Source organism: Haliaeetus albicilla, chromosome 4 (genome assembly GCF_947461875.1).
Source record: "Haliaeetus albicilla chromosome 4, bHalAlb1.1, whole genome shotgun sequence".
Lineage (NCBI taxonomy): Eukaryota > Metazoa > Chordata > Aves > Accipitriformes > Accipitridae > Haliaeetus > Haliaeetus albicilla.
Window position 1 is genome coordinate 9,952,578 of NC_091486.1, and position 26,541 is coordinate 9,979,118.

The following is a 26,541-nucleotide window of genomic DNA, read 5'->3' on the forward strand; positions in this document are numbered from 1 at the left end:
TGTACTTCATTTTTGGCCTCTACCCTTAAGTGAGTTGAGCTTTGGTATAAATACACAGTCTGAGGTTTCACTGTATTTGTTGCCATGGCATGAAATCAACAGAATTCTAAACTTTAACCAATATTATTTCCATAAACACACAGAGTCAGTCCCTTATTGATATAGTGTGTATTTTATTCAAACTCTTCATTTGTAGTATAAGTGTTACATAGTGTTTTCATGTGTCTGTGGCTTGGAATTTAATGCTGCAGACATCTCTCTTCACTTTTTACACTCTCAAGCAGCCAATTACATGAAAACCAAACATGACCATACCATATTTAGTTGATTAATCCCCTTTAGAAGCAGTTCCTATGCTGGAGAGCACATGGAGTCAGACTGGACAGGCAAATGGGGAACATTTGAAGTGAACGATAATGAAGTTTTAAAGAAATGTGGATTTCACCTAATAATGTTATTGATAGCATTAACATTATTAATTTATTTAGCACATAAATTGCAAAATGGATGGAGGATCCAGCAGCTGTACCTTGCCTTTGGCAGTAGTCATGCTGCTACTAATTTCATCTTACTAACTCCATCACGGGTTTTACTAACAGGGGTGTCACACGTCTCATAATACAAAGGGAAGAAAAGAATATATCATTTTTATTGTTTTGTGAAAGTTCTGGCTCAGCACATTAGATACTGATTCCATTCACTTTGCACTGCAGTCCTAGCAAAGTCACATGTCTTAAAGCTCATAAAAAGGAAATGAAGAACAGAAGTTTGTTATGTGAATGTTGATCCATTTTTTTGGAGAGCAAGAAGTTGCTGCTTGGAATCCTGATGGCATAAAGCAGATTAACACCCTCCCACTGTAACTCATTTGCTTTCAGCAGACTACCACAAAGGATGAAATCTGGTCACAAATAATTTGGTGTTCTCCAAATGTGTAGCAGAATAAAGAGTTTGTATTATGACATTAATGACCTGCTCAAAGTCTTTTCTCGTTTTCATTGCTGGAAATCTGAATTATACCAGTGTACACTGAGCAAAACTGAGTAAAATGTCACTAGCTAGAGGAGAAATAACTTAGATATAACTTGCATAATTTATATAGCTAAAATGTATAGACTTTGTATAATTTTGTATAATTTGTATAGGCTGTGATTTTGTACAGAGAGTGAATTTGAATATATAGTAACTTGGCTTACTGAAAATACATAACACTATTATTTGTTTTGGCTGGCTCATTTCATGCTAGCTGAAAATTACGTAACAGAAGTCGGATCTCTACCATACAATGGAATGTTATGGAGCCATCCAACCTCCTTTTAGTCTTAATTTGTATGTTGTCGCACTGTGTGTAGATACTAAGTGCGGTCTGAAAATGCTGTGGCTGGATCAGTGCAGCATCATGCTTGAGAAGCCGTGCCAAAGCCCTCTATCACGAGCTGGTGCACAACTAGCTCAGCATTGCGCTTTGTTGCACTCCCAGTTAACTGGGGTTAAATCATGTGGAGTTAGATGGGTTGTGTGCATCTGTGGGATAGACTTACCCAAAGTCATCAACACAGTCTCATATTGTCTGCTATGTCACGTGCTTTTGATGTGACTGTGTCGCGAGCATTGTGCATTAATTTCAGTAATCCCTTCCAAAGGTCTCGGTAACCATCCTGTGTGTCTGTATTTCATTATGTTCCCCTCATGTTCTCTCCCCTCTGTGTCTGGTACTTCCTTATTATTTGTAGTTCATAGCATGTTCTGCAGGTTCCATTTTTCTTCTACGACACTTTTATCCCAAAGGCAAAAAAGGAAGCATATATGTTTGCATTTCTTTTTCTAAATTGAATTTTTGAGTCTTTAGTGAAGGTTTATTGAAGGTTTGATCCTGGAGCTGTGAATGAGATTCCATGTGTCATTGTGTGGGAGTACTTCCTTGCATGAATGATGGATGAATGATTGGTTACCTTTTATCTTGGCCCTGTAATCGCTTTACCATGGCAAAGTCTTTTGGTTGGGTTTTGAGCATAAGTAGGTTTTTCAGTAATTCTTCAAATGCTTAATTCAATTGTAGAAAAGAGGATGAAGGCAAAATCCTACTCATGTTGCTGTTCTTCAGACTGTGTCTGGCACCCGCCGAGGCAGTTTGAAAACATGCCGAACCATTTCACTAATGTATTATGAAAGATTTTAAAAAGTGAGAAGGGCCATGGATGAATGAAGAAGTGAGTGTCCTTGGCAAGATGTATTCCTGTTTATTTCTCTGCTTCAGCATGTCCTTTTCCTTGATTTCTCAGTTCAGGTGCATTTGGTGATATATGCTATAACACAGGTTATTAATTAGAAAGGATCATCTTTATTTTTACGTAGTCCTTTTTTTCAGCTGGGCTCAAGACTGTTTGTTTCTCAGTAACATTGTCGTTACAGATATGAGGGCCTGAAGAGATAAATGAGACAGGATTTGTGGAAAGAAGCAATATCTTTTATTAGACCACCTGATGTAGCTGGAAAAAATAGAAGAGCTTTCAGGCACACAAAACCTTTTCCAGGTCGGGTTGTCTTAGCTTTGAACTGCCTAATAACTGACTTGTGCCTGTGAAGCAACAAAAGCAGCTTCTTGATCTTTCCCTTTTTATGAATAATACTATTTGGGAGGCATACATATATTGCAGCAGTTAAAACTTTCCACAGCTAAGGTTGCTTATTCTGTTTTTAATTCTGATTAAATTAATTCATAGAATTATAGTATAATCATTTTTCATTCAGACTAGTAGTCTCGTGATCGGAAGTGTAAGTTAACCTATAAAAGATCTGATACCTCACTGATGAATCATAAAGATCTGTACGGTTTTGAACCTTATCTGAGAAACTGCCTCTCTTTCCAAGTCAATGTATGTGTTTTGAGATAAGTGTGATGGGCATGATGGCATATTCTGCAACTTCAGTTATTCAGTGATACTCTGCTGTGTTTTTTTTAATTAATGGGAAGGGCATGGCTTTTAAATAGTCTCTTTGTTATTTGTTAGGTACGATACAAATAAATAGATACCTACCATAGGAATATTGTGTGTGAGAGATACACCTCATTTGGCTGCTTAACATATATGTCAGTCTTTATCATTCTTGCTCAGACTGAGGGCTGTTATGCCCTGTGAGACGTCTTATTTGAACCTGAAAGGAGAATTTACAGAGTCTAGCAGCACTGAGAACCACAGAGATAAGTTCAGAGTATGGGTGACTGCATGGGTAAAAATGAAAATACAGACAGTCAGTTCACTACCTTGCAAAAAGCCGTGCTAGCAAGGAGGCATCATTATTGCTCTAAATAACTAACATGTGAAAGAATGTTGTTTATAATATAGGAAATGGATAAAGGATGTGTCAAGGTGTTTGGCATGCCCGAGCATTTTGTGATTATAGTGCTGCGAGGTTCTAATGTCATCAGCTCTCCTCCATTTCCCTGGAGCTGAGGGTCCTCATCATCCTGTAGAAATACTGCTGGTGAGGTTTTCTTGGCAGCTTTTTAGCACAAACACTATTCTGCTGAGGGATGTTTTCCAAATTACCCAAGGACAGTGAACTGAATATTTTCTGGTGTATATTACAGAATTAGTGGAATGTATTTGGCTAAGTGTATAGGGCACATTGTTTTCCTGCATCTTGCTGTGCATTGAGTTCCATGACAGTATTTCATTTTTAGAAACCTTAGAAAGACAGACATTCCTTGAAAGGTAGAAAATAAAGGACATCTAAAACCCCAAACAATATGTCATCTAAAAGTTCAGATCGTGATTGATAAGTGTGGGGTTTTTATTGTTGGCTGTTAGCTGAATAATAGATCGTTATTTCAGTAAGTTTTGACTGGAGCAATTTGTCTTGAAATACTTTTTTCACCTTTTTCTTTTAGGTCCTTTGTAATATAGTTCTGTAATTTTATTTTTTTTCCATATACAAATGCAGCTAACTTTTTCAATGTTGAGCAGCATCACATGAAAGCCTGTCTTCAGTTTATGAATTGATGAAAGACTGAATTCAGAAGAAGTATATGATGTGAAACAGTTGTTACCTACCGCATTCTGTGGGAAAAGAAAAATTAAATAAATTATACTGAGGGGAAGGTATGCTGTCTGTCTGATCTAAAAAAGCCATTTTCACGGTTCTTAACATTGTGGGGAACATTTTCCAGCTTATCATAATAGAAACAGGCAAGTTACTTAATTGTCAGAAAGGCCTGAACCCTAGCAAGCATACATGCCATTTGTGGAGGTAAGGCTCCTCACAGTGTCCCACCTTAACATGTATAGCTATATTAATAAATTCTGCCAGGCCTTTTTCCTCTCTTCATTTTCCTCCACTGATATGACAGTGCAGAAATTACTGTACTGCATTTAATATTTTAAAAGGCTTTGCTCTCCTACATTGCTTCACTTCTTAGAGACGTTCCCTGTGTCCATATTCATTAATTGATTCTTCTCTCTGTACCTGGAAGATGAGTCTTTTTTCAATACAATCTTTCTCTCTTTTCCTCAGTTTCACACTACTTAAATATGTCATTTCTTTTTTTTTTGCCAGCCAGAGTAATTTACTGTCCATGTTTAAATATTAGCCTTAGTTCAGTCTTTCAATACCACCCCAGTTAGAAGGCATGGAGTAAAAGAAATGTTTGAATACATTTCGCAATAGGAATGATAGCACTTCGGATTTAAATGGTGAAGACAGTGACCAGCCTTCACTGTAAATACACCATGAGAGGGGTCAGTGCAGCCCAAGCTTTACCTGTGTGAGCTCTCAGTCTGTTTATTTGCAAACTCCATCATAAATTACCAGATTTTTTTCTGATTAGCGAACATCCCACAAAACAAGAGTTGCAGGGTAGAATCCTCCAGGCCTCTTCCAAGGGGAATGCAGCTGGTGGCCGTGCGGAAGGTTTGATCTTGGTATTTTGAGGGTTGCTGATACTCCCTGTGGTTAGTGTCAGGCTTGGTACCTTCAGCTGGGCTCCTCTTGTGTGATGCCAGACATGGTACGTCAGGGATCAAGAGATGTGTGGTCCCAGCCACTGACGTCTGCTCTATGCAAAGGAAGCCAGACAGGTAAGCTTTTATACAAAAGGTTCCTTTTATATGAGAACTTCCTAGACACTTACCGTATAAGCCAGACTTGGAAAAGAAAGATTTTCGACATCCTCTTTTTTTTGTTTAATTTCGATAATGATTGTGTTTCAGTGTGTGGCTATTGCAAGCAGGATGAATTAGGACACTTCCTATTTGTAATTTATACATGACCTTCCTATTAAGAAATGAAACTAACGCGACTAATTTGACAAAAGTGTTGGCATCATGTCTCAAAGTGACTTCATTGTAATGTTGGTCTCCTCTGGTTGTGGACCTCTTTCAAAGGTCTTAATACTTTTAACACAAAGACATTAATACTTCCACGTAAACTTTTAGATAGAAGTTTTACCACAAGGCAAGAGGAGAGGTTCCACATGAAATATGAAGTGTTCTTGTTGTTATAACATATATTCTGTTAAAGCTGTCAAAATGACTTACTAGTTTAGCATTTCTTGTTGAAATATATTCTGTCTAATAATTTACTTTTTAAATATTTCTATTCTAAATACTTAGCAGCCCTCCACACATTATGTGTGAAATACTTCTCCCCTTTCCTGGAAGGGTGTGACACATTCTTCGTCGCTGTAACTGGCTGTACGAGACTGTCCACTTTAACAGCTGCCGGCAAGTGCCCCTCTGGGTAACCTCTGGCAATGTACGCCCTACGCAGAAACCACCATGATTTAACCATTTATGTCCCTTTGATCTGCTGTCTCTTACCTCTAGCAATATAAGATTTATAAAAGAAAGCAGGAGCTTTGAAGCCAATGGTTTGTCTCATTCTTTTGCCAGCAGTACTTGAATAACTATCTTGATAGGCCCTCAATCGTGTTATTACCAAGTTAATTTTTCCCCCAAACCTCACTGAACTTTAAACATTACAGTATGTAAACAAGTAGTCTCCTTCTGCTATGTGTATAATTAGATATATACGTGTATATATAGTATAGAGACATGGTAGTAGATATGTTTATGATAGCTATTTAGAGAAAATCAATCAAATTACTTAGAATATTCTTCTTGGTGTCTTTGTACCTCCTACAGCAATCATAATATTATTATAATTTGTCTCTATTTCTGTCACACTTGGCACTTCTGAGAAGAGGCTGGTACCTTGCATGACCAAACACTTTTTCATAAGCTGTAATATAAAAAAACCTAACAGATTGGGGCATATTTATTAATATATGTGTGATTCTTCTCATTGAAGCAACACTTTTGAGGTTAATGATCATAGACTTGAAAAACTGAAGTGATTCTTGTCTAAAAGGGAAATTTTATGGAAGGGAAATTCAACTTGCATAAAGTACAGTTACTAATCTTACAGACCTTTGTGGGCTTCTTGCTGCATCAGCCAGCAAGGATTTAGGACATGCTAAATTCTTGGGGTGAGTTGCCAGGGAGCTAATAATGGAAACAGAGTCAGTGGAAGGATGTTTCAGATGGTTCTGTTACTGAATGACCTCCAGACAAAATAACAACCTCCGAAACCCCTCTCATGGGTGGTAGCGGCAAATTCCGATGGCTCTGTTCTTGTGTGATCCTCCTTTGTCTCTTCTCTTTGGAGGAGGTACTGAAAGATTCTTGGTGCGGGAATAAACTAAAGAGTTCCCAACACATATATCTATATCAAGGTTTCGGCTTGACAGCTGTATCTGTTTCCATCTAACTGGAACTAGCATGACACTGTCTGGGAATAAGTCCTTCATGTGCCAAGCAGAGATACTGTCACTCTGTAGACATGAAGCTACAGTAAGTCTAGTGGATGTCATGTTGCTTTCTGACAGTGGTTTACATTAAAAAGAAGAGTTTCTCTTACTACAGTAATAATTAGTCACAAATGTATTTTATATTCCAAGACCATGAAGTAATTTCAATTCATAATAAAACTAGTTAATACTATGGAATTATTCTATTTTCATAATGTAAGACATAGTGGTAGAGAAATGGGCTAGGTTAAAACCAATCACCCAAGCCTGGAAGACAGCAAAATGTCTGTTATTCACTGTGTGTATACAGACTAATGTTTGACTTTAGAGAAAACCTGTAACAGTTTGCTTGGATTTTAGCCCTTTGGTGTGGTGGTACATCTCATTATACACTGCACCATGCTGTTGCCCACCATGGATCTTCTGGGTCCACATACATCAGGCCTTGATACTTTGCACTTAAATGACAATTCTGTCAATTCTAGTCGACTTCAACAAAATTTTCAACAAATAAAGACAGCAGCATAAGACTCTACGTTAGATTTGCTTTTCTCTCCCATCCAGAGCATCTTGGGGTTTCTGAGACCAGAAGTCACTGGTAACTTCCCGATGAATTAGGAAGATTTAATGACAAATGGCACTTTGTTTTACCCAAAATACTGCATAGGAAAAATCTCAGATAAAACAAACTTTCCCTGAATTTCAGAGAAAGTCAGTCAAAATCAGACTGAAACACATTTAAGGAAAGCCACACCAAACAAAGCCCCGGTAAGCACTCAGTTTTTCTCTTCTGTTCTGTGAGCCATAGCCCAGAAGTCGCTCAGGCTGTACATAGTAGATGGTCAGAAAAATATCATATGAACCTGTATCTGTCGGCATTTCAAGTAAAATAACTGTGATGCCTGTACAATCGTTTTGACTATGCCTTGATGAAGAAACACAGGAAAAAGTGATATATTTTCCTAATGTATGTTCTTGGCTTTTTTTGTTTGGTTTTGTTTTGGTTTTTAAAATCCTTTTGTTAAACAGGAACATAGATTTTTCTGATTGGGACCATTTCTGTGCAGTTGTTGTGCAGGTTAAATGTCTGGTTGAATAAATATATGAGCATGTGTGTCCTTCATACAGCATTCAATCTCTGGTTCAAGTCTGTTGGTTATAATTAATTCAATAAAATCTTTCTTTCAGTAATAGAGACATTGGTGTTTACAGGGATTGAAAGACTGTGACTATCATAATGGTAGTCTGTGTTTAATCCAGTATTTGTTTTTTGTAATTCTTATGCTTTCTTTTTTTTGTCACAGGTTTTTCATTATTCTTATACAGCTTCATATGTGATTTATAACATACACACAAGGTAGGTCACATTGTTTTTTCAATATGATGTCATTGTCAGTGGTTCTATACATAAGGTGATGCCAGTGTGTTCAAGTAGAAATATTTACATTTTTTCAAGGGAAGTTTGGGAGTTAAACCCTCCAGAAGTAGAGGATTCAGTTTTACAGTATGCAGCCTGGGGCGTCCAAGGACAGCAACTGGTAAGCACAGTCATTAAAAATGCTATGGTTTAATAACGTATTTACTCCAGAAAGACTGAAGTAAAAAAAAAAAAAAAGAACCTTAAGGTAAGTTTTGTTGTATATTTCTGCATGATGCTAGCATGGTCCTGTTACAGCTTTTAGGGGATCTATTTATTTATTTAATTTTTATTAAAAACATGTGAACATTTTTTTCCAGTCTATTCCTAATAAGGAAATTGTACAATTGTTGAAAGAATCACATCCTTAATTGTACAATTATTGAAAGAATGACATCTTCATCTAAATATGCACTCAAGTAATTTTCAGAATAACCATCTTTATGGCTACTACTATGAGAGAAGGAAAGTTGAAGGTGAAGAGAAGTTTTCAAGTGCAAGATCAACAAAAACTGTGGGCAAAAGCAAAAGCTTAACATCCAAAAGTGGATGTGATGGATTCAATGAAAAGTGGTGTTTTCATTTCAGTATGAAAATTACTGCCAAGGTCAGTTGTGCTACGAATTGATAATAATAAAACCAGAAATGCTATGTTTCATATATTGTTTTCTGCCAAAAGTTTTACCATTTTTTATGAACATAAATCATCCATGATCATCATGACCAATCTCAATATGAGAAGAAAAAAATTGTTTTACCCCAGTGATTTTAAACTGACCTGTATTGGTAGTTGAAGGCAAGAGACTTAAAAAAGCATCAACTCTCTGAATAAGAAATTGAGATAATCCTTGTTACAGTGTTCTAATAAGCTCATGAATGCCTGCAGGCATGATCCCAAAGCCTCTTTGCATGTCTGACTTGTTGATGCAGAGAGGCTGGAAGTTGAATGTCTAGAGAATATACCCCATTGCTTAGATCATTCATCAAGATGGTGGGAAAGTAAAAAATTTTTCTGGTTAGAATGTATTGCGTTAATCAAGTGGAGGCAGGAAGGAAAAAGTAATTGGAACATGGTTGGTATGTTTTAATAATTAGCCACATCAGTTTATTAATAATGATGAGTATGGTGACAGGATTCACGGTAAAAAATACGTAGGTTATTTACCAGGCAGTATTATGGAACGTGGCAACCTATGTAGGTTCTAACAGAAGGGTGATGCATTTCCAAAACTGAACAGAATTAAAAAATATTTTAAATTAAATCGCAGTTCGTGAGATTTGTCTGTGCTGTACCTCTGATTAGTAATCTAAAGTACAACTAAAAATACATGCAGTGATTATTCAGAAATGAATTTTTTGTTTTCCTGAGATGTATCTTAAGAACAGGAGTAGACTTACCAATCATAAACTTCAGAAAAATAATATATAAATCAGAATAATGCTACCTTTATCAGTGTTGCCTAGATTGTCATTCTGGAAATAGGTATGAATACTTTCAGGTATGGGCACAGGTGGACTCCTATTAAGTCTCAGAACTGCAAAAAAAATAGGGTGTCGTTTTAGGTACAACCTTAATCATCCAAATTTGAAAACGTTGGCATAATTCATACTTCAGTGAGGATAACATTACTCATCTTTGTTAATGTCCCTAGTAAATTTAATGTCATGCTTTAAAAATATCTGCTCTACTGTGGGCTTTATGGTGCCATATGGTCTGCAGAATTAGGAAATAACAACTTTGATTAAAACACAAAATCTTCTGTGCACTCTGAATGATACCAAGTGTCATCATATAGATGTACACCTGCAATGACAGGATACTGAAGGTCAATTCCATAAGAATTGCTGATAAGAAGGATGTCCTCTTGAAGCTGTTTATGTGGTGAAAGGAGGTTTCTAAAGTGACAGAACACCTTGCTACATTACCCTCCCACTTCAGCAGCAAGCCAAAAATGTAGAAGGAGCATGAATGAGTGAAGACTGTTGTCAATAATGGTTGTTGCTACTGTCCAAAAGAACAGCTGCCTCTAGCAGAAGCAGGACAGTAAAGATCATTCCAGCAGAATAGGTTAGGCAGAGAAAAGATGTGTGACTGAGGACACATTGCCGTAATGGTTCTCAGTTACAAAATTTGTCATTAGAACAAACGCTTTATCAGTGAGTTTTGAATAAAGATAGTACAGGAAGCAATCTGCAGTAAGACTGGGTAAAGAGGAATTCGTAAAGGGAGAGATCTAAAGCATAGTAATCTGTCAGCAGTAGCTATCAATAGCATGTATCTGGGTTCAAACAAAGATGCAGTCTCATGGTTCCAGGTTGCCAAACACATTATGATTGGTTTACCAAAGTCCCTTAAACAATGCTTATGTGTCTTTTCCGTAGAAAAAGGAAATAGTAATCATTCATAATAAGTAAAACAAGCAGTGGAATACATACGCTGACAAAATAATCATAGTGTATTAACCCGAGTAACCTCCAAGAGCCATTCATTACAACTGAAGAACAAGCGGAGACCAAATTAACCTTATAGATAAAAATTTCATCTAGAAAGACCCATGCCCACATACCCTGTGGCCATCACATAAACAAAGTATATGTGGATCTCTAAAATGAAGAGGAATTGCACCCTTCCAGGTGCAGTGCAGAAGAGAATAGCAATACTATAGCCATGACTCGTCAGCAAAATTAACACAAGATGTGAAACACAAGGCACAGGTATGTCTGACTGAGCCAAAGATCCTAACTTTATGTTGTAACTATTTGGAAGGTCCTGGATTAAATCCAAATGATGGGGGATAACACATAGACTTGGATCAACAATTTTCAATAAATAGGCTATAGTGTAAAATAAGATGTTTCCAATCCTTAGTTCTGCAGAAGACCTAAGTAACAACATAGCCTGCACAGGAATCTTAATCTGAGTTCTTCAAATGAGGGAGAATTGTCAAGCGTTTCAAATAGATAATGTAAGAAGATGAAGAGAAAAAAAATAGAAATGTTTGAGCAGGAAAATTTGTATGAAGCCAGGAACTGCTTATTGCACGTAGGAGGGAATGTGACTGTAGTGAAATCAAGTATACAGTAATACTTTACATCCTTGTGAAAATCATGCATCAGTCTAAGTTGTCTACAGTTATGAATAATTTCTAGGGCTGTCTAATGGGACAGCAGGCCACGTGTGGCTAGTGAAGAACAACAGTTAGGTTTATATGAGATACCAGATGACTGGGCCCTAATACCATTGTTTTCAAATTACCATGGTGGTTGCAAGTTATTTCAGTTTCTTGCTATTTACCTAGAGTAGAGGATTTTGTAAAGATTAAGAGAAAAGCTCAGAGAAACATCTGCTGTTTGAGTCATGACATTTTGGTGGTGAAATTGAAAATGTTTGCCGTTGGGGAGAAGAAACTTTTATCTAATGAATTAATGTACTTTAAGGTCACATAGCTGTTATTTTTGAGAACTGCTTTCAAGGTCGCACTCTTTAAATTGCTATCTTTTAACTGTGTTAGAACTGTGCCAGATCTAAAATACCATTTCTGTGTGTCTTAGCATGTTAGGGAGCTGTCTATTTATTTGCTATGTATTTCTCGTCTTTGCTCATGTTTGATTAAAATTTTGAAAGAAATCAGTTGATTATCTCTTTACCTCACCTTTATAGAATCCATTACAGCAGCATTACGTTTTTCCAGGGAAAAAAACTAGCACAACAAGATACCTAATTGGTTTCATCAACATTTTTCTGCCTCCAGTTTACGTGATTACAGACCTCATTGCATGTGTCTGAGAAAGAGATATCCCGTACCTGGTAGGAAGGCTTTACTGAGGAGGAGAATGCTTTGGGGTGTTTTAAAGGGCCTCTGGGGTTGAAATACCTGGGGTTTTTTTATCCACTGTTCTCTCTTCTTTGGTCTTGTCTTCTCCAATAGTTTGCAGCAAAGGTTTTCATGTTTCTGTGCTGGACCTGGCTTGTATCTGACACAGGGGAGACAGCCCTTTCTGTCTGGATCTGTCTACGGAGATGTATTGCAGTAGAAGCCTGAATATAAAAACTGACCTCTGGGCTCCAGTGTACGCAGAGTTTTCTATTAAAGATGTAGTGTTTCTCTACAGTGCTTCTTGCATTATGGATAATTCTTCTGATTAGTTACCAGATGGATTACTTCAAGTAGTGGTGTGAAATGAAGTGTGGTTAGGAGTTGTTCTGTTTGACATAGCTTTTTCTTAAAAGTTTTACATGAAGTTTCTTCTGCCTGGGTGGTCACATGTCATTTATTTTGCATGAAATACTTTATTTTCACTTTATTCTGTGAACATATATCCATGCAAGTCACTTTGTCTTTGTATTTATAATAGGTATTTTGTGTTATTTATTGCATTGAGCTCATTTTTTCTTTTGATATATTAAGTGTTTTTGAAGGGAGCTTGGGTTATATATTTGGATGGATCAGCATAAGTAATGATTGATTGACTTATGTATGAATGTCTATGCATAAATAAATGCATATATTAACAAAGCAGAAATCAAGAAAATAGTAAAGCTATCCAGAATACTAAAAAGATCATTTTCTAGAAGCGTGATGGCTTTCTCTGTCAAAATTTGATGCCATCAACAAAACACAGCATTATCAAATGGTAGGACTGAAGATGAGCTTTTACTACACTTTAATGTAATTTAGGTCATCATTGTGTAGAATTACCTATTATCCTGTATACACAAAGAGCAATTTGTTGATTGTAGCTGAATTGTGGATTCAGGACGCTCTCATCAATTTTTAGAAAATATTTGAGATATTAGGAAACAAGAAATTGCCCTCTTGTTCCAAAAAATGGAACAGGGTACTCACAGATAATAGGGCTTAGCAGCTAAATCCTTTACAAAAAGAATAATTTAAAAAAATCCAGTGAAAAAGTACCTCAAAACAAGCATACAAACAGAAACCCAGAAACAAAACAGAACAAAACCTGCTTTGATTGTTATTAATGAATGTACCACTTCAAGACCTCTCTACCCCTCTGCTTTGTGATCGGTCAGCTTTATCCTGGTTGTCTTGTTTGGAGGTTCATTTTACCTTCCCCCCATCAACACTTGTTGCCCTACAAAAATGCAAGTATCTGTCAGACTGTTGAATTGCTATATTAACATGACATTTCCTTGCAATTGCCTTCTCCTCAAAATTTTAGCTTTTTCCTATGGCTTTCAAAGACTGTCTTAGAAAATGGAAATACCGCAGCAGAAAAGTTCTTTGATGTTGTATTATTTGTCAAGTACCCAGATAAGCACTAGACTAATTTTAGTAAATGAGAAATTAGCAGGACTATGCTAGACACATACCTTGCTCAACAGATGCTTTAACAGCCAGTAGTTACTGAAAGCTTCATTTATTATTTGCTCTATCAAGGTTCAAAGTACAACAATTATAAAAATCGGTAACTTATCTTTCTGTAAAATACTTGCCATGTGTTTTCTTTTTGCGTAATTAATGCTGTGGGTACTTGGCACCCCCTCCTGACAAAAACACTTCCATTTGCAAATTAAGAAGAAAAGATCTCTCAGGGTTCATGACCCAAGTAGAAGCTTAATTAATGCTAATGAAGTAAGTCCTAAATAAATATATTTAATCTGCTGTTTTTATTTTCAAAGTCTTTTGCTCTTTTGACTTGCTGTATTTTTATATGAGTAACTTAAAATCACATATGGAAATGTCAAGGCTTTATTTCATCTTTCCTTTTAATCATGATGCTAATGAGGCAAATGGCAGTAAAAGTGAGGAAAATGTCTGCTTGAATTTATTCTGAAAACCAGAAATAAACAAGAACATTTTAATGTGACATTAACCTCAGGTATGATTTCTTTTTTAAAATCTATGAGGGATTCTTTACAGAACTTCTGTACTTCAAAGCATATTTGGAGATCCTTTGTCTTGCTGAGGATGTTTCTATGAGGAAAGGGAATGTGTATGGTTGGGCATTGCCCACCTAATTGAGTCTTTAAGGGATTTGACCATAATTCTAGCAAATGCTAAAGCCATGTCTTTCTAAAGGCAGGGAGAAATTAAGGAGGCTACTAAAGCTTTTTTATTTTCTGTTCCAAATGTTTTTATTACATTTCTAGATTCCAGCTGGGAAACTTACTGTGTCAGAGGCTGAAGATTTCAACCAAAAAGTGAAAATATTTACAGAAAAAAGGCACACAAAAAGACTGGTTTAATAGCAACTTTTGACCAGCAGCTAAAGTTAGATTGTGCATTATTTTGCAAGACTTACTAGCGTACTTGCACAAGCTTTCTGCTACTTTATTTTTGATACAAGAACTGCTTTTTGTCAGGGTCATGGTGAGCATGGGCAATGTAATATTTTTCTTCACGTAAGAATGTTACCTAGAAGTCTTAGATAAAGCTGTATTCCTCCTAAGCTGCTGCTTCACATTGGATTTCCTCTTGGATTTCTCAAACTAGCATTGTAAAATGTAAATGTTCTTTGCCTTTCCATCTAAATAATTCAATTCAAACTATTCTTCAAAGAAAAAAGGAAATTATTAGTTTCTCTGAAGGTATTCTACTGAACGAATTTCCATTTTAAATTATTAATTTCTAGGTGCCCACTCCACTTAAATATAGATGAAATTGGAGAAGATAAGCGTTAAATGCATGTTCTCTAGTTTCAAAAGTGATACTCAATATGAAAGCAGTTTTTTCCATCTCAGAAAAAGGGAATGGAGAATGCAGCCAGAAAACACAGGCAGTTTTGGAAAACAGGGAAAAATACATTTTTACATATCAAGGTTGGATATATTCAGTAAAAGTTTTGTGAGCTCTGGAGAGCAGGAACATTTATAAATGGAAGCAAGGCTAAGTTGAGCATAGAAGAAGTTGCTTTATCATTTTGCTTACTGAAATGCAATGAATGTGTCCTGGTATCAAAGGTAACTTAAAAATATTAACTATTAAGGATTAGATATTGCTAGCCCTTTGTAAGAATAGCTACTTCGCTGCATCTGAAAGATGTGAAGAAATAATGAGAAAATTATATGTTTTATAGACACATTATTCCTCCACTACTGTTTTTCATGTGGAACAATAAAAGGCCCAGCAGCTTTATAGTGAATAAATTGAGAGGGGAGATAAAAGATGTTTCCTTTCCCCTCATTCTATTATCATGATTTTCATTCTATTACCACTGCTCTAGCATGCAGCTAATATTTGAATCAGTATGTAAGCCGTGCACACAGGTAGTGCACTTTTCTGTCCAGTCTCATATCAATAACTCTTTTGTAAACAATATATTGGAAATTTGACATATCATTGTGCTAGAAAGCAAATTATTTTTTCACATAGAAATTTGTGTGTGTATATATGTATTTACACACAGTCCCACAAAGACACATGCAAAAAAGCATAGACACACATGTTTGATAAGAGCAATCATCAAGCCTTTTCTGTGCAGCAGCCTGCAGGGAGCGGTGAAAATAGCAATACACGCCTTTCATCTACAGTATCATGTTGTTCAACATGTGTATGTGTAACAAAGCATATCTGAATATTCACACTTCCGTCTGTTAGCTAATACTAACTGCAAGTCCAATGGCTCATAAAATAGGACTGCTGTGCTTTGTGTGTGAAAATTGCATAGCTTTATGTAACGCAGAAACAAGAAAATTATACTTCAGAAGTCTAAATTCTTTAGAAATAGCCACCCATAAAAGCTAAATACACAGTCAATAAGAAGAGAGGTCAAAATCTGATTGAACCTTTTGCTAAATCAGAGCTGGGAAAGATTAGGTAACAAGTTTTATTATGGGCTCTATTTTCATATAACTCCAAAATCCTGCCCAAAAACATTGCAGGTTTAGCTATGTCCATGGATCATACAATCACTTAGTCACTTCATATTTGATATTAAAAAAAAATAAAATATGATATACCACAGGATGGGGTGGAAAATTTGCCTGTATTCATCTTTTGGTAATGTAATGTAAGTGTCAGTTCTATCTGTGAGATAAGAAAAACGGATATATTCTATTCTCTATTACCTCCTTACCACCTAGGGAAGAGGAAGGGGAAAATTCGCTATGGTAAGGCACCAAAATGTCAAAACAGAAGAGTCTGAAGAACTGACATTTCTAGTGCCTTTGTAGTTCAGGTTCTAAGACAGAGGTTGTTTTAGCCAATGGTAAACACAAATTTTATTTACCTTTTGTAAAATTTTTGCAAAAGGCTTCTGAGTCTCTGTGATGGTACCAGTGCCTACAGAGTTCAGCTAGGAACAAGCTAAAGGGATAAAACCAACTTGGCAGCAAAACCCCCTGGACTCTTGCTGTGTGGCAAAGTTCCTCTGGCTCTTCTATTGATAGGTTCTGTTTGCTGTATGTTAACATGTATTTTCTCATTTGGCACATAGCATCCATCAAAGATATAGACAGGTTTCTGTCAGTGGAAGTGACAGTGACTCCCCTCTTCAGCAGGGTTGAACCTTCTTTTCCCTTATGATATGTGTCCTTGAAAGTTAGTTCAGTTGTTCCAGTGGTGAAAATAGGACATCCTGGCCCAGTTTAGATGAATGGGCTCTTTACATCAGTCAACCAGGATTTTACCCATTGCATATGGATAAAGATAGAGTACATGGTCCTAGTTATTTAAAATAAATAAATAAATTTAAAAAAGCTGTATATTCTTCATGGATGATGATGTCGTGACTCCCTGTTGAACCTCTATCGGCAAGACAGCTGTGGTGAGGAGAAAAAAAACCAAACAGATTATGACCACACAGCTTTGGGCATGTTCAACACTCTTGTAGGGTCTTTCTCTCTATTTTAGCCAAGTCCTTCTTGAAAAAGAGACATTAAATTCCATCATCACCAACCCGTAAATGTCCTTGCATATTTTTTTTCCTTACAGTGGGGTTATGACTTCCCCACCGTGTTTGTGCTGAAGGATCAGAGCAGATTAAACTCCTGCTGCACTGTTAAAGTGACTTAGGCTTTCATGTTGACTCAGCCTGAGCCAGACAGTGAAATGCAGAGGACTGCTTGCAGATGTGTGATTGTGGTGAGTGTATATTCACTGACAGCTTCAAGGCCGGGACAGCCCTGGAGAATAAGGATTTAAAAGTCCGGTAGACTGTTGATTTGTAAGACAAAACGTAGCATTGATTGGCAGGGAGGAAAGAAGGCTGAAGGACCCAGCAATCAGCCAACGCTCAAAACTCTCCATTTTGTGGAGACAAACTGGTATTAGGAAGGTCTGTTTTAAGCTGGTGGAAGCAGCATTAATGACGAAAACAGAAACTTGTGCAGATCAAAGTATTTATCACTTTAGTTGGGGGTCAGGTGTGGTGAAGAACTAACACGCTGATAGTATTCATGTGCTCATATAAACGTGTTATATATATGAACAGGGCTTGATCAGTAGGGACTAATAGGTGTTGGTCATATAAATAGTATTGCAGAACACTACACATTTTTACTTCACCTTTTATGGGAGGTGCCAGTGCATTTACAGAAATAGGAGAGAGAAGTTTCGTGTGGAAAGCAAGCAAACAGTTATTTTCAAGTGTTGCTTCACAGACTCTGAACTGTCTCAAACAGAAATGCTATTATGAGAGTTAGTCAGTATTTTCTCATTCCTATTTGTCTCATTCCTAATGAGATGTTTTAAGACAAACGGTCTTTCTTGCATTGAATGCCCGATCTGTGTGAAGTAGTAAATGGCCGTGAAGTCTGTACAGGTAGATGTCATCCACTAAAAGATAACTGGCAACTTGAACACTGTGCACAGTGGGGAGATGAAGGCACACGTATCATACAACAAGGTAGGCTGGGTCAGCAATAGTAACTGAAAGGACAAAGCTTTTTGTTAAACCCTGCTTGGGTTTCTTCTGTAGAAGATGCTCAGAGGCATCCCATTCTACTTCAGCATTTGAATAATGTACAAAGTTCTCAAGGATTGTCTACCACTCTAAGAATAGTAGAAAATGCAAGTACGACTTTACAGCGCAGCATTTTCAGTTTTGTCTTTTTTGACTTTGGCGCTTGCTGTTAGAATGCTACTTTCTTATATTTTGTCAAAACAGAGAAAATTCCTCCTCTGGCAACCAGTCCAGACAGTTATCTTAGATATTTTCCCATCTCTCAACATTGCCTTTTTTATTCTGGAGTAACTACGTTGAAGATTTTTCATTTTAGCTTCTGTTACAGGTTGATCAGTCTGGGCGTAATTGAATGCTTGATATCAGTGTGAGATGAGCCTTCGAAATACCAGAGATCATTTTAAAAGATTTTATGGTAAGGGCAGATTATGATTGTATTATAAGTCTGTAGGAGCAACCCAGGCATGTAAGAGTGACATTTCTGTCCACGCTCTTCCATGCTGGTTCATTAGTCAGAAGCTATCAGTAAATGCAAGGAACAAGGAGTGTGAGTTCCTGAGCATACACTGTTTATAGATAAGTCTGTTATACACATCGCTTACACAGATGAAGATCAAAGGGCTGAGCAGTCCAATCCCTCAAAGACATTTTGCACAGTGCTGCAGCCAGCGTAGTTCTTCAGGCAGCTCCACGGGGAGGAAGCAGTAGATCCAGACAATGAGCTTGGGGCAAGGCAGTCTTACTGTGATCTTCTGTGCAATCACAAAGATTTGTAAGTAGCTTTTTGCATAGGTCATAGTTCAGATTTATATGTGATTTTGTTTATGTCATATAAAGCACAATGTTTGCACTCATGAGTAGGTTATCATGGGATGAGGCAGGGTGTGAATTTAGTGCACATCGTGATCCAATATCATGGGAAAGGAAACGTAATTAGTGTGTGTCCAAACAAAAGAGGGCAATGCTTCCTCACTTTTATTGGAAATCAAGGACATAAACATCATGGATTTGCTGATACTCTGTGAGTTCATGGCCTGGTTTATTTCATGGCATTAGTAACTTATAGCTGCATTATGAGTGGATCCTCGCTATTGTTTACAATAGATTTATAAACTATCTAAATAGCAATTAAATATAATAGCCTTGTAGATTGTTTGCAGTTGTTCAGAAACGATTGTGCTAACACATTACTGTGATGCAGTGGCATTAATCTAGACAGCAGAAAAGTGGTGCTTCAGTGTTCTGTTGTTCATGCTATGTCTGGCAGCTTGATGACTGGAAAAATAAAATTAACATATTGTAACTGACAAGAAAAAATGGTGGCATATGACATTGGGATGTATGTGCTTTGAGGTCTCTGTGTTTCAGACTAATCAACAGCTACTTCCTCTCTGCCTTAATTACAACATAATCAAAAGGTTTGAAAGCTTCCTCTGAGAAAATTCCTGTCTAGGTCAATCACATCCTTTAGAAAATTGGACCTTTAAGAGTGAATATATTTATTATTACTTACAATTATAATAATTTTGTTACTATGTTATTATTTGTTTTGTGCCTCATTAGCAATGTGTCTGATGAAACATAGATCATATAAGGGTATATTTTTGTCTACTGCCATGCTTTGCTGGTAGTACCTGCTGTGCCCAGTATCTGCATAATTTAGTGGTCTGTGGTGCACATGGAACTATGGGGTAAGAGCTGGAGCAAGACAGAGCTGAACAGCTCTAAAAATTTTATGCCAGTATAGATTGACCTGCAAAAGAAAAAAATCTGCAGAGAGGAGATCAGAGCCATTCTGCACTACTGGAGACTTGGAAAGCACGTGTATTGCAAACTGTATCAGACATTTTATCCTGCAATCCCTGTCCATGGGAGCTCACAATCTAAACAGAGCACAGATATAAGGTAGAGGAAATGGATATAACATAAAGATGCTTTGCAATACAATTCCATAAAACTTTCCTTGAAATTGTCATCCTGTAAGATATGTGATCTGGATAGAAAATCTGTAAGATGTGAACAAAAAAAAGCGTTTTGGAAAAAGTCTGTGTAATTGTAATTGACAAAGTCACTAATGAATACTCTAACCATCCAAAATTCACACTTATAAAAGTTTTATAAGCCACTTTCCTGTATTTTATATCACCCAAAATATAGTAATTCTCTTTGGTTCTGGAGATTGCTGCAGGACCTGTAAGAAAGACATCAGCAGAATAATCAGTTGCACCAGTGAAATGCATTATAACTGTTTTGGGTAATAGTTTGCCACCTTGCATTTTACTTGCCTCTCAATGTGTGAGTGTCCCAGTTCATTACCATGGAGCTTCTTCCACAGCTTATTACCATGGGCAAGAGTGGCAGATACGGACCCTTTATCTTGCTACTTTTCCAACATGTGCAAAGTACCCCCTAGAAATTTGTTTTGTCTATGTGTTTTTGTATAGAGTGGATCTCAGTTTCACATGTATGGAACAATATATCGACACCTAACTTGGAAACACCAATGTGTAGAGCATTGTCACAGGAAGATCGGTGGTGTACCCATCATCCTTAACATGCATGCAGCCCATAAGCAGTTTGAGTGACCCCTGTGCCAGCACTTTATTCAGTAGAGTTATGTTGAAGATGGGTGTTGAGTCTCAAGCTGTAGATAGAAACAGGCCAAATGGCATTACAATGCCAGTTCATCACAGAACGCAGCCACCTCTTTCTTCTGGATGATGAGAGAAAGCATTTTCTTCCCAAAATGAGCTTGCTTTTTTTTTTTTTTCTGTGAGAAGGAAAATGAAAACAGCAGTTATGCTGTTGTTGCATTGATACACAAACCACATAATCTTAAGTACACCTTGTTCTTCAGTGGAAAGCTGCTTCAAGTAAATCAGATTTGGCAAGGGAAAAGGGCAGAAGGGAGTACTCCTCTTCTGTAGCAGTGGGTATAATAATGGTCTGGTGATCTCAATTTAAGCCTGCAAGTCCCAGGGGTATAGTAAGTGAAATCATAGATGACAAGAAAATGTTTGTTCAGTTTGGACTTGAAGAAGAGAACAGACATTACGCTGTGACTATGAATAATGTAATCAGTGGCTCTGTTAGAAAAAAATGTGTCTATCAGAGCTTTGGAGGGTGCTGAACAGTGGTAGAGAAGATGCCAAGCCAGGTATTTATTTGTAATGGTAATGCATTGACAAATATTGTGGCTGATTTGCAGTATTTTTTAAATTGGTGAAAACTAATTGTAAGTTTCTGAAGTGGAGCTATTTGTATAATTTTTCAGATCTGTGAACCAGAAAGTGGTAACAAATATGTGAAGTACTTAAATGAAAACCAGACTTGTTATGTTGACAGCGAGTGTTGAAAAACCGCAATCAAATGGTTTCCGTGTGCATGCAGGGGTTTGATTTTAATTTCTTCCTGTAATCCAAAGTTAGTTCCAATATTATTTACAAATCAAAGTAAGTGCATAGATATCTGCATTTTCCGTAATTGTGGTGAAAACAGCAGGAGTTAAAACCACTTTTTTTTGAAAAATCACTCAAAAATAATTTTAAGATTAATTATTTCATTTACGATACCACTTATTTGTTTATTTAAGATCACTTGTTGTGGTGGGTTGACCCTGGCTGGACGCCGGGTGCCCACCAAAGCCTTTCTATCATTCCCCCTCAGCTGGACAGGGGAGAGAAAATATAACAAAGATCTTGTGGGTCGAGATAAGGACAGGAGAGATCACTCACCAGTTACCGTCACGGGCAAAACAGACTCAGCTTGGGGAAAATTAACTCACTTTATTACCAGTCAACCAGAGTAGGGTAATGAGAAATAAAACCAAATCTCAGAACATCTTCCCTCCACCCCTCCCTTCTTCCCGGGCACAACGTCACTCCCAGATTCTCTACCAACACTTGTTTGTGCTGAACTTTGCATATGGAGCAGCATGTTGTTCAAGAAGCAAAGAACATTGACTCTTTGGATATACATAATATGTATGTATGCATACATATTATCATGTAGTATAAATACCACCAAGAAAGTTTTGATCAATCTGTTTAGCTTCAAGCTAATTTTTCCTCATAACATTTATGTGTGAGGGCTCTGTGCCAGTATCTTCGACTCTAGGTTTTAACTGCTAGTTAACTGCTGGTTAAACTGGCTATATGAAAGCTATTTAAACTGTACTTACATGTTGCACTCCTTTAGCTGTGGTCTAGGTAGCATAACAAGTTATTCTCATTCACAGGGACATGGTTTAGTGGTAGACATGGCAGTGGTAGGTTAACGGTTGGACTTCATGATCTTAAGGGTCTTTTCCAACCTAAGTGATTCTATGATTCTATTCTACGATTCCCCCACTGCTGTGTATTTTGTTCCACTGCATGCTCCAACGTGAACTCGACCGGGAGAAATACAGCTGCTGTGCACGTTGTGGGATATTCTTTCTCTTCACGGTGTGAGGTTAAACTGCAAAACAGTGCTGTGCCAACTTAGTATTGTACCTGAAACTGGAGAAGTCATGGTTTGATCTTTGAAGAGCAAAGTACAAAATTGGCTGAGTGACTAAGAAAGTATTCTTTATTTGACTTGCTTCTGTCTAACATATAGCTGATCTTATTCGTATTAACAGTTGTTAGCAAGAAAACATATTTCATCTGGAAATTTTAGTTACTGATCTAACTCAGGGCAGTTGGATTTGGCCCTGGTTAATGTATGGTAAGACAGGAGACACAACAAATGGTAAGAGGCGAGCCCAGATGGAAAAACATCTTGAAGCTTTTGAAGAATTAATTATCCAACTAATTAGCTGGCAGTCTCACAAGAAGAAAGGATGGAATTTTGTTGTATGCTCAGGATATGAAGAAATCTGATAGTTCCTATGCTGAGATGTAGCTATCAGCCATGGTGATGGTGGAGACAGCTGGTTAGCCAGACTATCTATGTGGGTGCACAGAACGACACGTGTTTCTGCATCAGTAAAAATAATTACCCCTCTGCATAGAGCAAAAAGTCCAGTTACATGGTCTGTTACATAGAACGTTGGGCTCTGAAGACACCTGTCCTAGTCCAAAGAGTGGAGAACAGTGTGTCCTTGCCAAGGTCACACAGGAATATAGCCAGAGATGAGCTGCCTGAAGATGCTTTAAGTCGGCATCTGTAGCACCGTCATCGGCAACTGGCAGAGTTCAGCAATGGAAGCATTTCCTGAATGCCTCCTTCTGGGCATAATCAGAAATTCCTCTGTGTTGTTGTAGCTCATATTCCCGATGTGAAACATGAAGAAGACTGTCATGTTCTCTGGGGTATTAAGTGGGAGTGCTGAAGTTGTTCCAGGCTGGAATAGTTAGCTGCTCAGTAGCTTCAGAGTTTGGTTGGCATCTTCTGTGAACTAGGGGTTTGTCCTGATGAATCCATGTAATGACAAACCATGCCATTAGTCACACTCCACCATTTCTTTCCTTCAAGACAAGATGCTGGATTCTGGGTATTACCTTTTTATCTTGAAAAGTTAATTTCAGGAGCTGTTAAAACTTATGTAAGGGTAAATCGTGGCCCACAGAGACTTGCAGTTTACATGACATATTTCTATTCTTATTGATGGCAAAATGTAGTTCTGATGATGGTATCAATCAGGAAGTCGAACAAATCTGCAATGCTCCAACTCTGGAGGATTCATTAGAAAGATTCACTCATTAAGTTAGGAAAATAAGTCCCTGGTATATTAACCATTATGGGATAGGTGTCCAAGTTTTCCCTATGATAAATATCAAGACAATTTTAAAGGCTGTGCTAACTAATTTTCTTCCGTTTTATTTGTTAGTTGTTAGTGACTTCTGCTATCATTTCACATCAGGCAATGTGGAAATATTAGACTGGGATCTGCACACTTGTGCCTTATAGGACAGCTGTACCTTCTCATGGCTTTTAAACTGTGGCCACACTACGCTAAGAAGCGTGACACAGGCCAGCAAGTACGAGGTTGTGGTACAGAGTGGGGAGACATACCTTCGGCTTGGGTGAAGCATGACATGAGTGAGTAATGTTGCTTCTAGACCCAAGATGGTTCCATGTCGTATTGGGGAACAGCAATGGCAATACATTATACCTATACGGTTAGTGTTTGTATAATCTGTTTTAAGAACTTGTCGCATGGTAAACTAACTTATCATATTCATATAAAAATAAGTTTATCCATGCGTAAGTTAGCGAAAGGTCTAAGGATAGATTGTTAAGTCTCCCTCCTTAACATTAGCTTTGAGAGAAATTTCCCTCTCAGATTGGTGGCTTTTCTCTGAAAGTGTAACTGATGTCTGGTTCCAGGGAAGGAGATAGGTTTTGTCAGCAAGGGCTGCAGCTCTGTTTCTCTTCCACCTGAAGAAAACTGGGCTTCTGGATATAAGTACAAGTCTGAACTTTGGTGTCTGGATGAATTTTGTAGGGCACGTGCAAATATCTGATAGTGGCTCTGTCTCAACTGCTGGGGCTAACCAGCCGCTGGCAGCCTCTGGTAGAGAAGCTGCCCCTGCGTTGGTAGAGAGCTCAAAGCCCTGCTTGGTGCACACGTGCTGCTTCTGTGCGTGGTAAGCGATGGCGTGGTGACCTCCACGCAGCTCCAGGCAAACTGCTGCTGCTGCCCAACTGGGGAGTAAAAAGCTTGAACTGTTGCCGATACGCTACCCTGCAATCAGAGGAGTGATTGAGTGTGGATATGCCCATGCAGAAGGCTTCAGTGGAGCACCTAAAGGGAAAAAGTGGAGTATTTTTCTGTAATTTAGTGGCTTTTCTCTGCCTGTAGTGTTTGAAATGATTAAAGACACACAGGGGGCCTCTCCAGCTCTTGGCACTGGGTTTGCCGTTCGGCTGTGGGATTAGATGGCTCTATGTTTTCACAGCTGTCTGCCATCTGGATCTAACTGCTCGGACTGGGTGCTCCGCTTAAGACCTCAGCCTGAAATAAAATCATGTAATTGTGAAACACATTGCAAACCTTAAATGTTTTGGAAGAAATTCATTTAGGAGAAGGTTTATGAAAAAATATTTTAGAGGCTGACGTGGAAGAAGGAGAAGGATTAGTGCTGTAGGTAGAACATTAGAGCAAGCAGAGCCTCAAATTCTTCACAGTCAATTGAAATAAATGTGATCATTATCAAGAATTAATCTCTCACTAATCCAAAACATTCTTGCAGAAGTTTTTCATTAATTGGAAAATACTTAATAAAATAATTAAAGAAATGCTGTGGTTTTTTCTTCACTTGGTTTAAGACTTGATGTGATTAGCTGTGCAAAATCAATAAGAAAACAAGTAGTCAAATAATTTTGAAGGCCATAGATTTTGATATTTATTCTCATTTACAGCATTATTAGCTAAGGGCCTTAGCTAAAAAATAATTTTAAATACTTTAAAAATACTTGTGAAATAGGTGGCGAAGAGGTTAAAAAAAGCGCAATAATAATTTTCATATAAGATAGCATAGCCTAGTTCCACTTTGTGCCTTTTTCAATTTATTTTCTGATCGTCATGCCTGAAAGCTGTGAAAGCATTTTGGGCACAAAGCCACTGGTGTATTCATGAGAATACCTGTCTGATACACAGTAGCAACTCCTCGTTTAGTAGTTTGGGAAGATTCAGTAGTTACAGTCAACGTTTTAGTACTCAAGATGTAGTAATTAGACCCAAGTGTGTACTAAGAAAAGCCCTTTTACTTGCTCCCAAATACCTGAGTGGAGATAGACTAGCAAGGGAAATTTGTGGTTTATGTGACATTGCCCAAAACACGCTATACAAAGTGATGAAGTATGTGAAGTCCCCACCCTGGAAACCTTTTGGCCCATGTTTAGTTTTACTTACTGGAGTCAGGATTTTAGGCGCATGTATTTGCAATATTCTGCTCCAAGAATGATTTGTTTTGATGAACAATTCTTATCCCAGTGTTGTGACTTGCTATCTGCTTTGCAGTATTTGAGAGTTTAAGTCTCTGTTGTAGGAAAAGTAGTAGTCCGAGTTCTCTCCCAGCCACTTGCTCTCTCTTTCACTCAATTTTAAAGACCAAATTGTAGCTCATAAATTCAACTTCTATGTATCGCTCTACTGTAATTAAGCACCAGCAGCAGCCACCACCTAAAAAATAAAATTTCCATCTAGTCTTTGTGTTTTTGAAATAACTTGGAAATATATTTTAGTGCAGATTAAGTAGAACTGTAAGAAGTTTTCTAGAGATACTGGTTTTACCAGAAAGCATTGGTGGCAATATTTAAGTTGAGCAGAAAGCTAAAAATGTATGAACCAAAGAAAAGGAACTTAGGTGTATTATGCAGGGAGGGGAGAGTTTGACCATGATATTTAAGGACTTCCTCTGCTTCTGAGGCCTGCTGTAGGATTCTTTGCATGTTTCAGCTGAGGAATAGTTCCATTTCTACTCTTAGTTGGTGGGCTCATGATAACCCACGTAAAATAAAA

At 37.5% G+C, this 26,541-nt stretch overlaps 1 protein-coding gene across 2 annotated transcripts in view; it reads left to right on the top strand.

The window, feature by feature from the left end:
• DPP10 (dipeptidyl peptidase like 10) overlaps nucleotides 1–26,541 on the top strand; it is a 560,343-nt gene that overhangs the window by 473,033 nt on the left and 60,769 nt on the right. For both annotated transcript variants that reach the window (XM_069780863.1, XM_069780864.1), the window contains exons 6-7: nucleotides 8,113–8,165; nucleotides 8,265–8,346. In XM_069780863.1, the coding sequence (XP_069636964.1) occupies nucleotides 8,113–8,165; nucleotides 8,265–8,346 (135 nt within the window). The remainder of the gene's footprint in view (nucleotides 1–8,112; nucleotides 8,166–8,264; nucleotides 8,347–26,541) is intronic.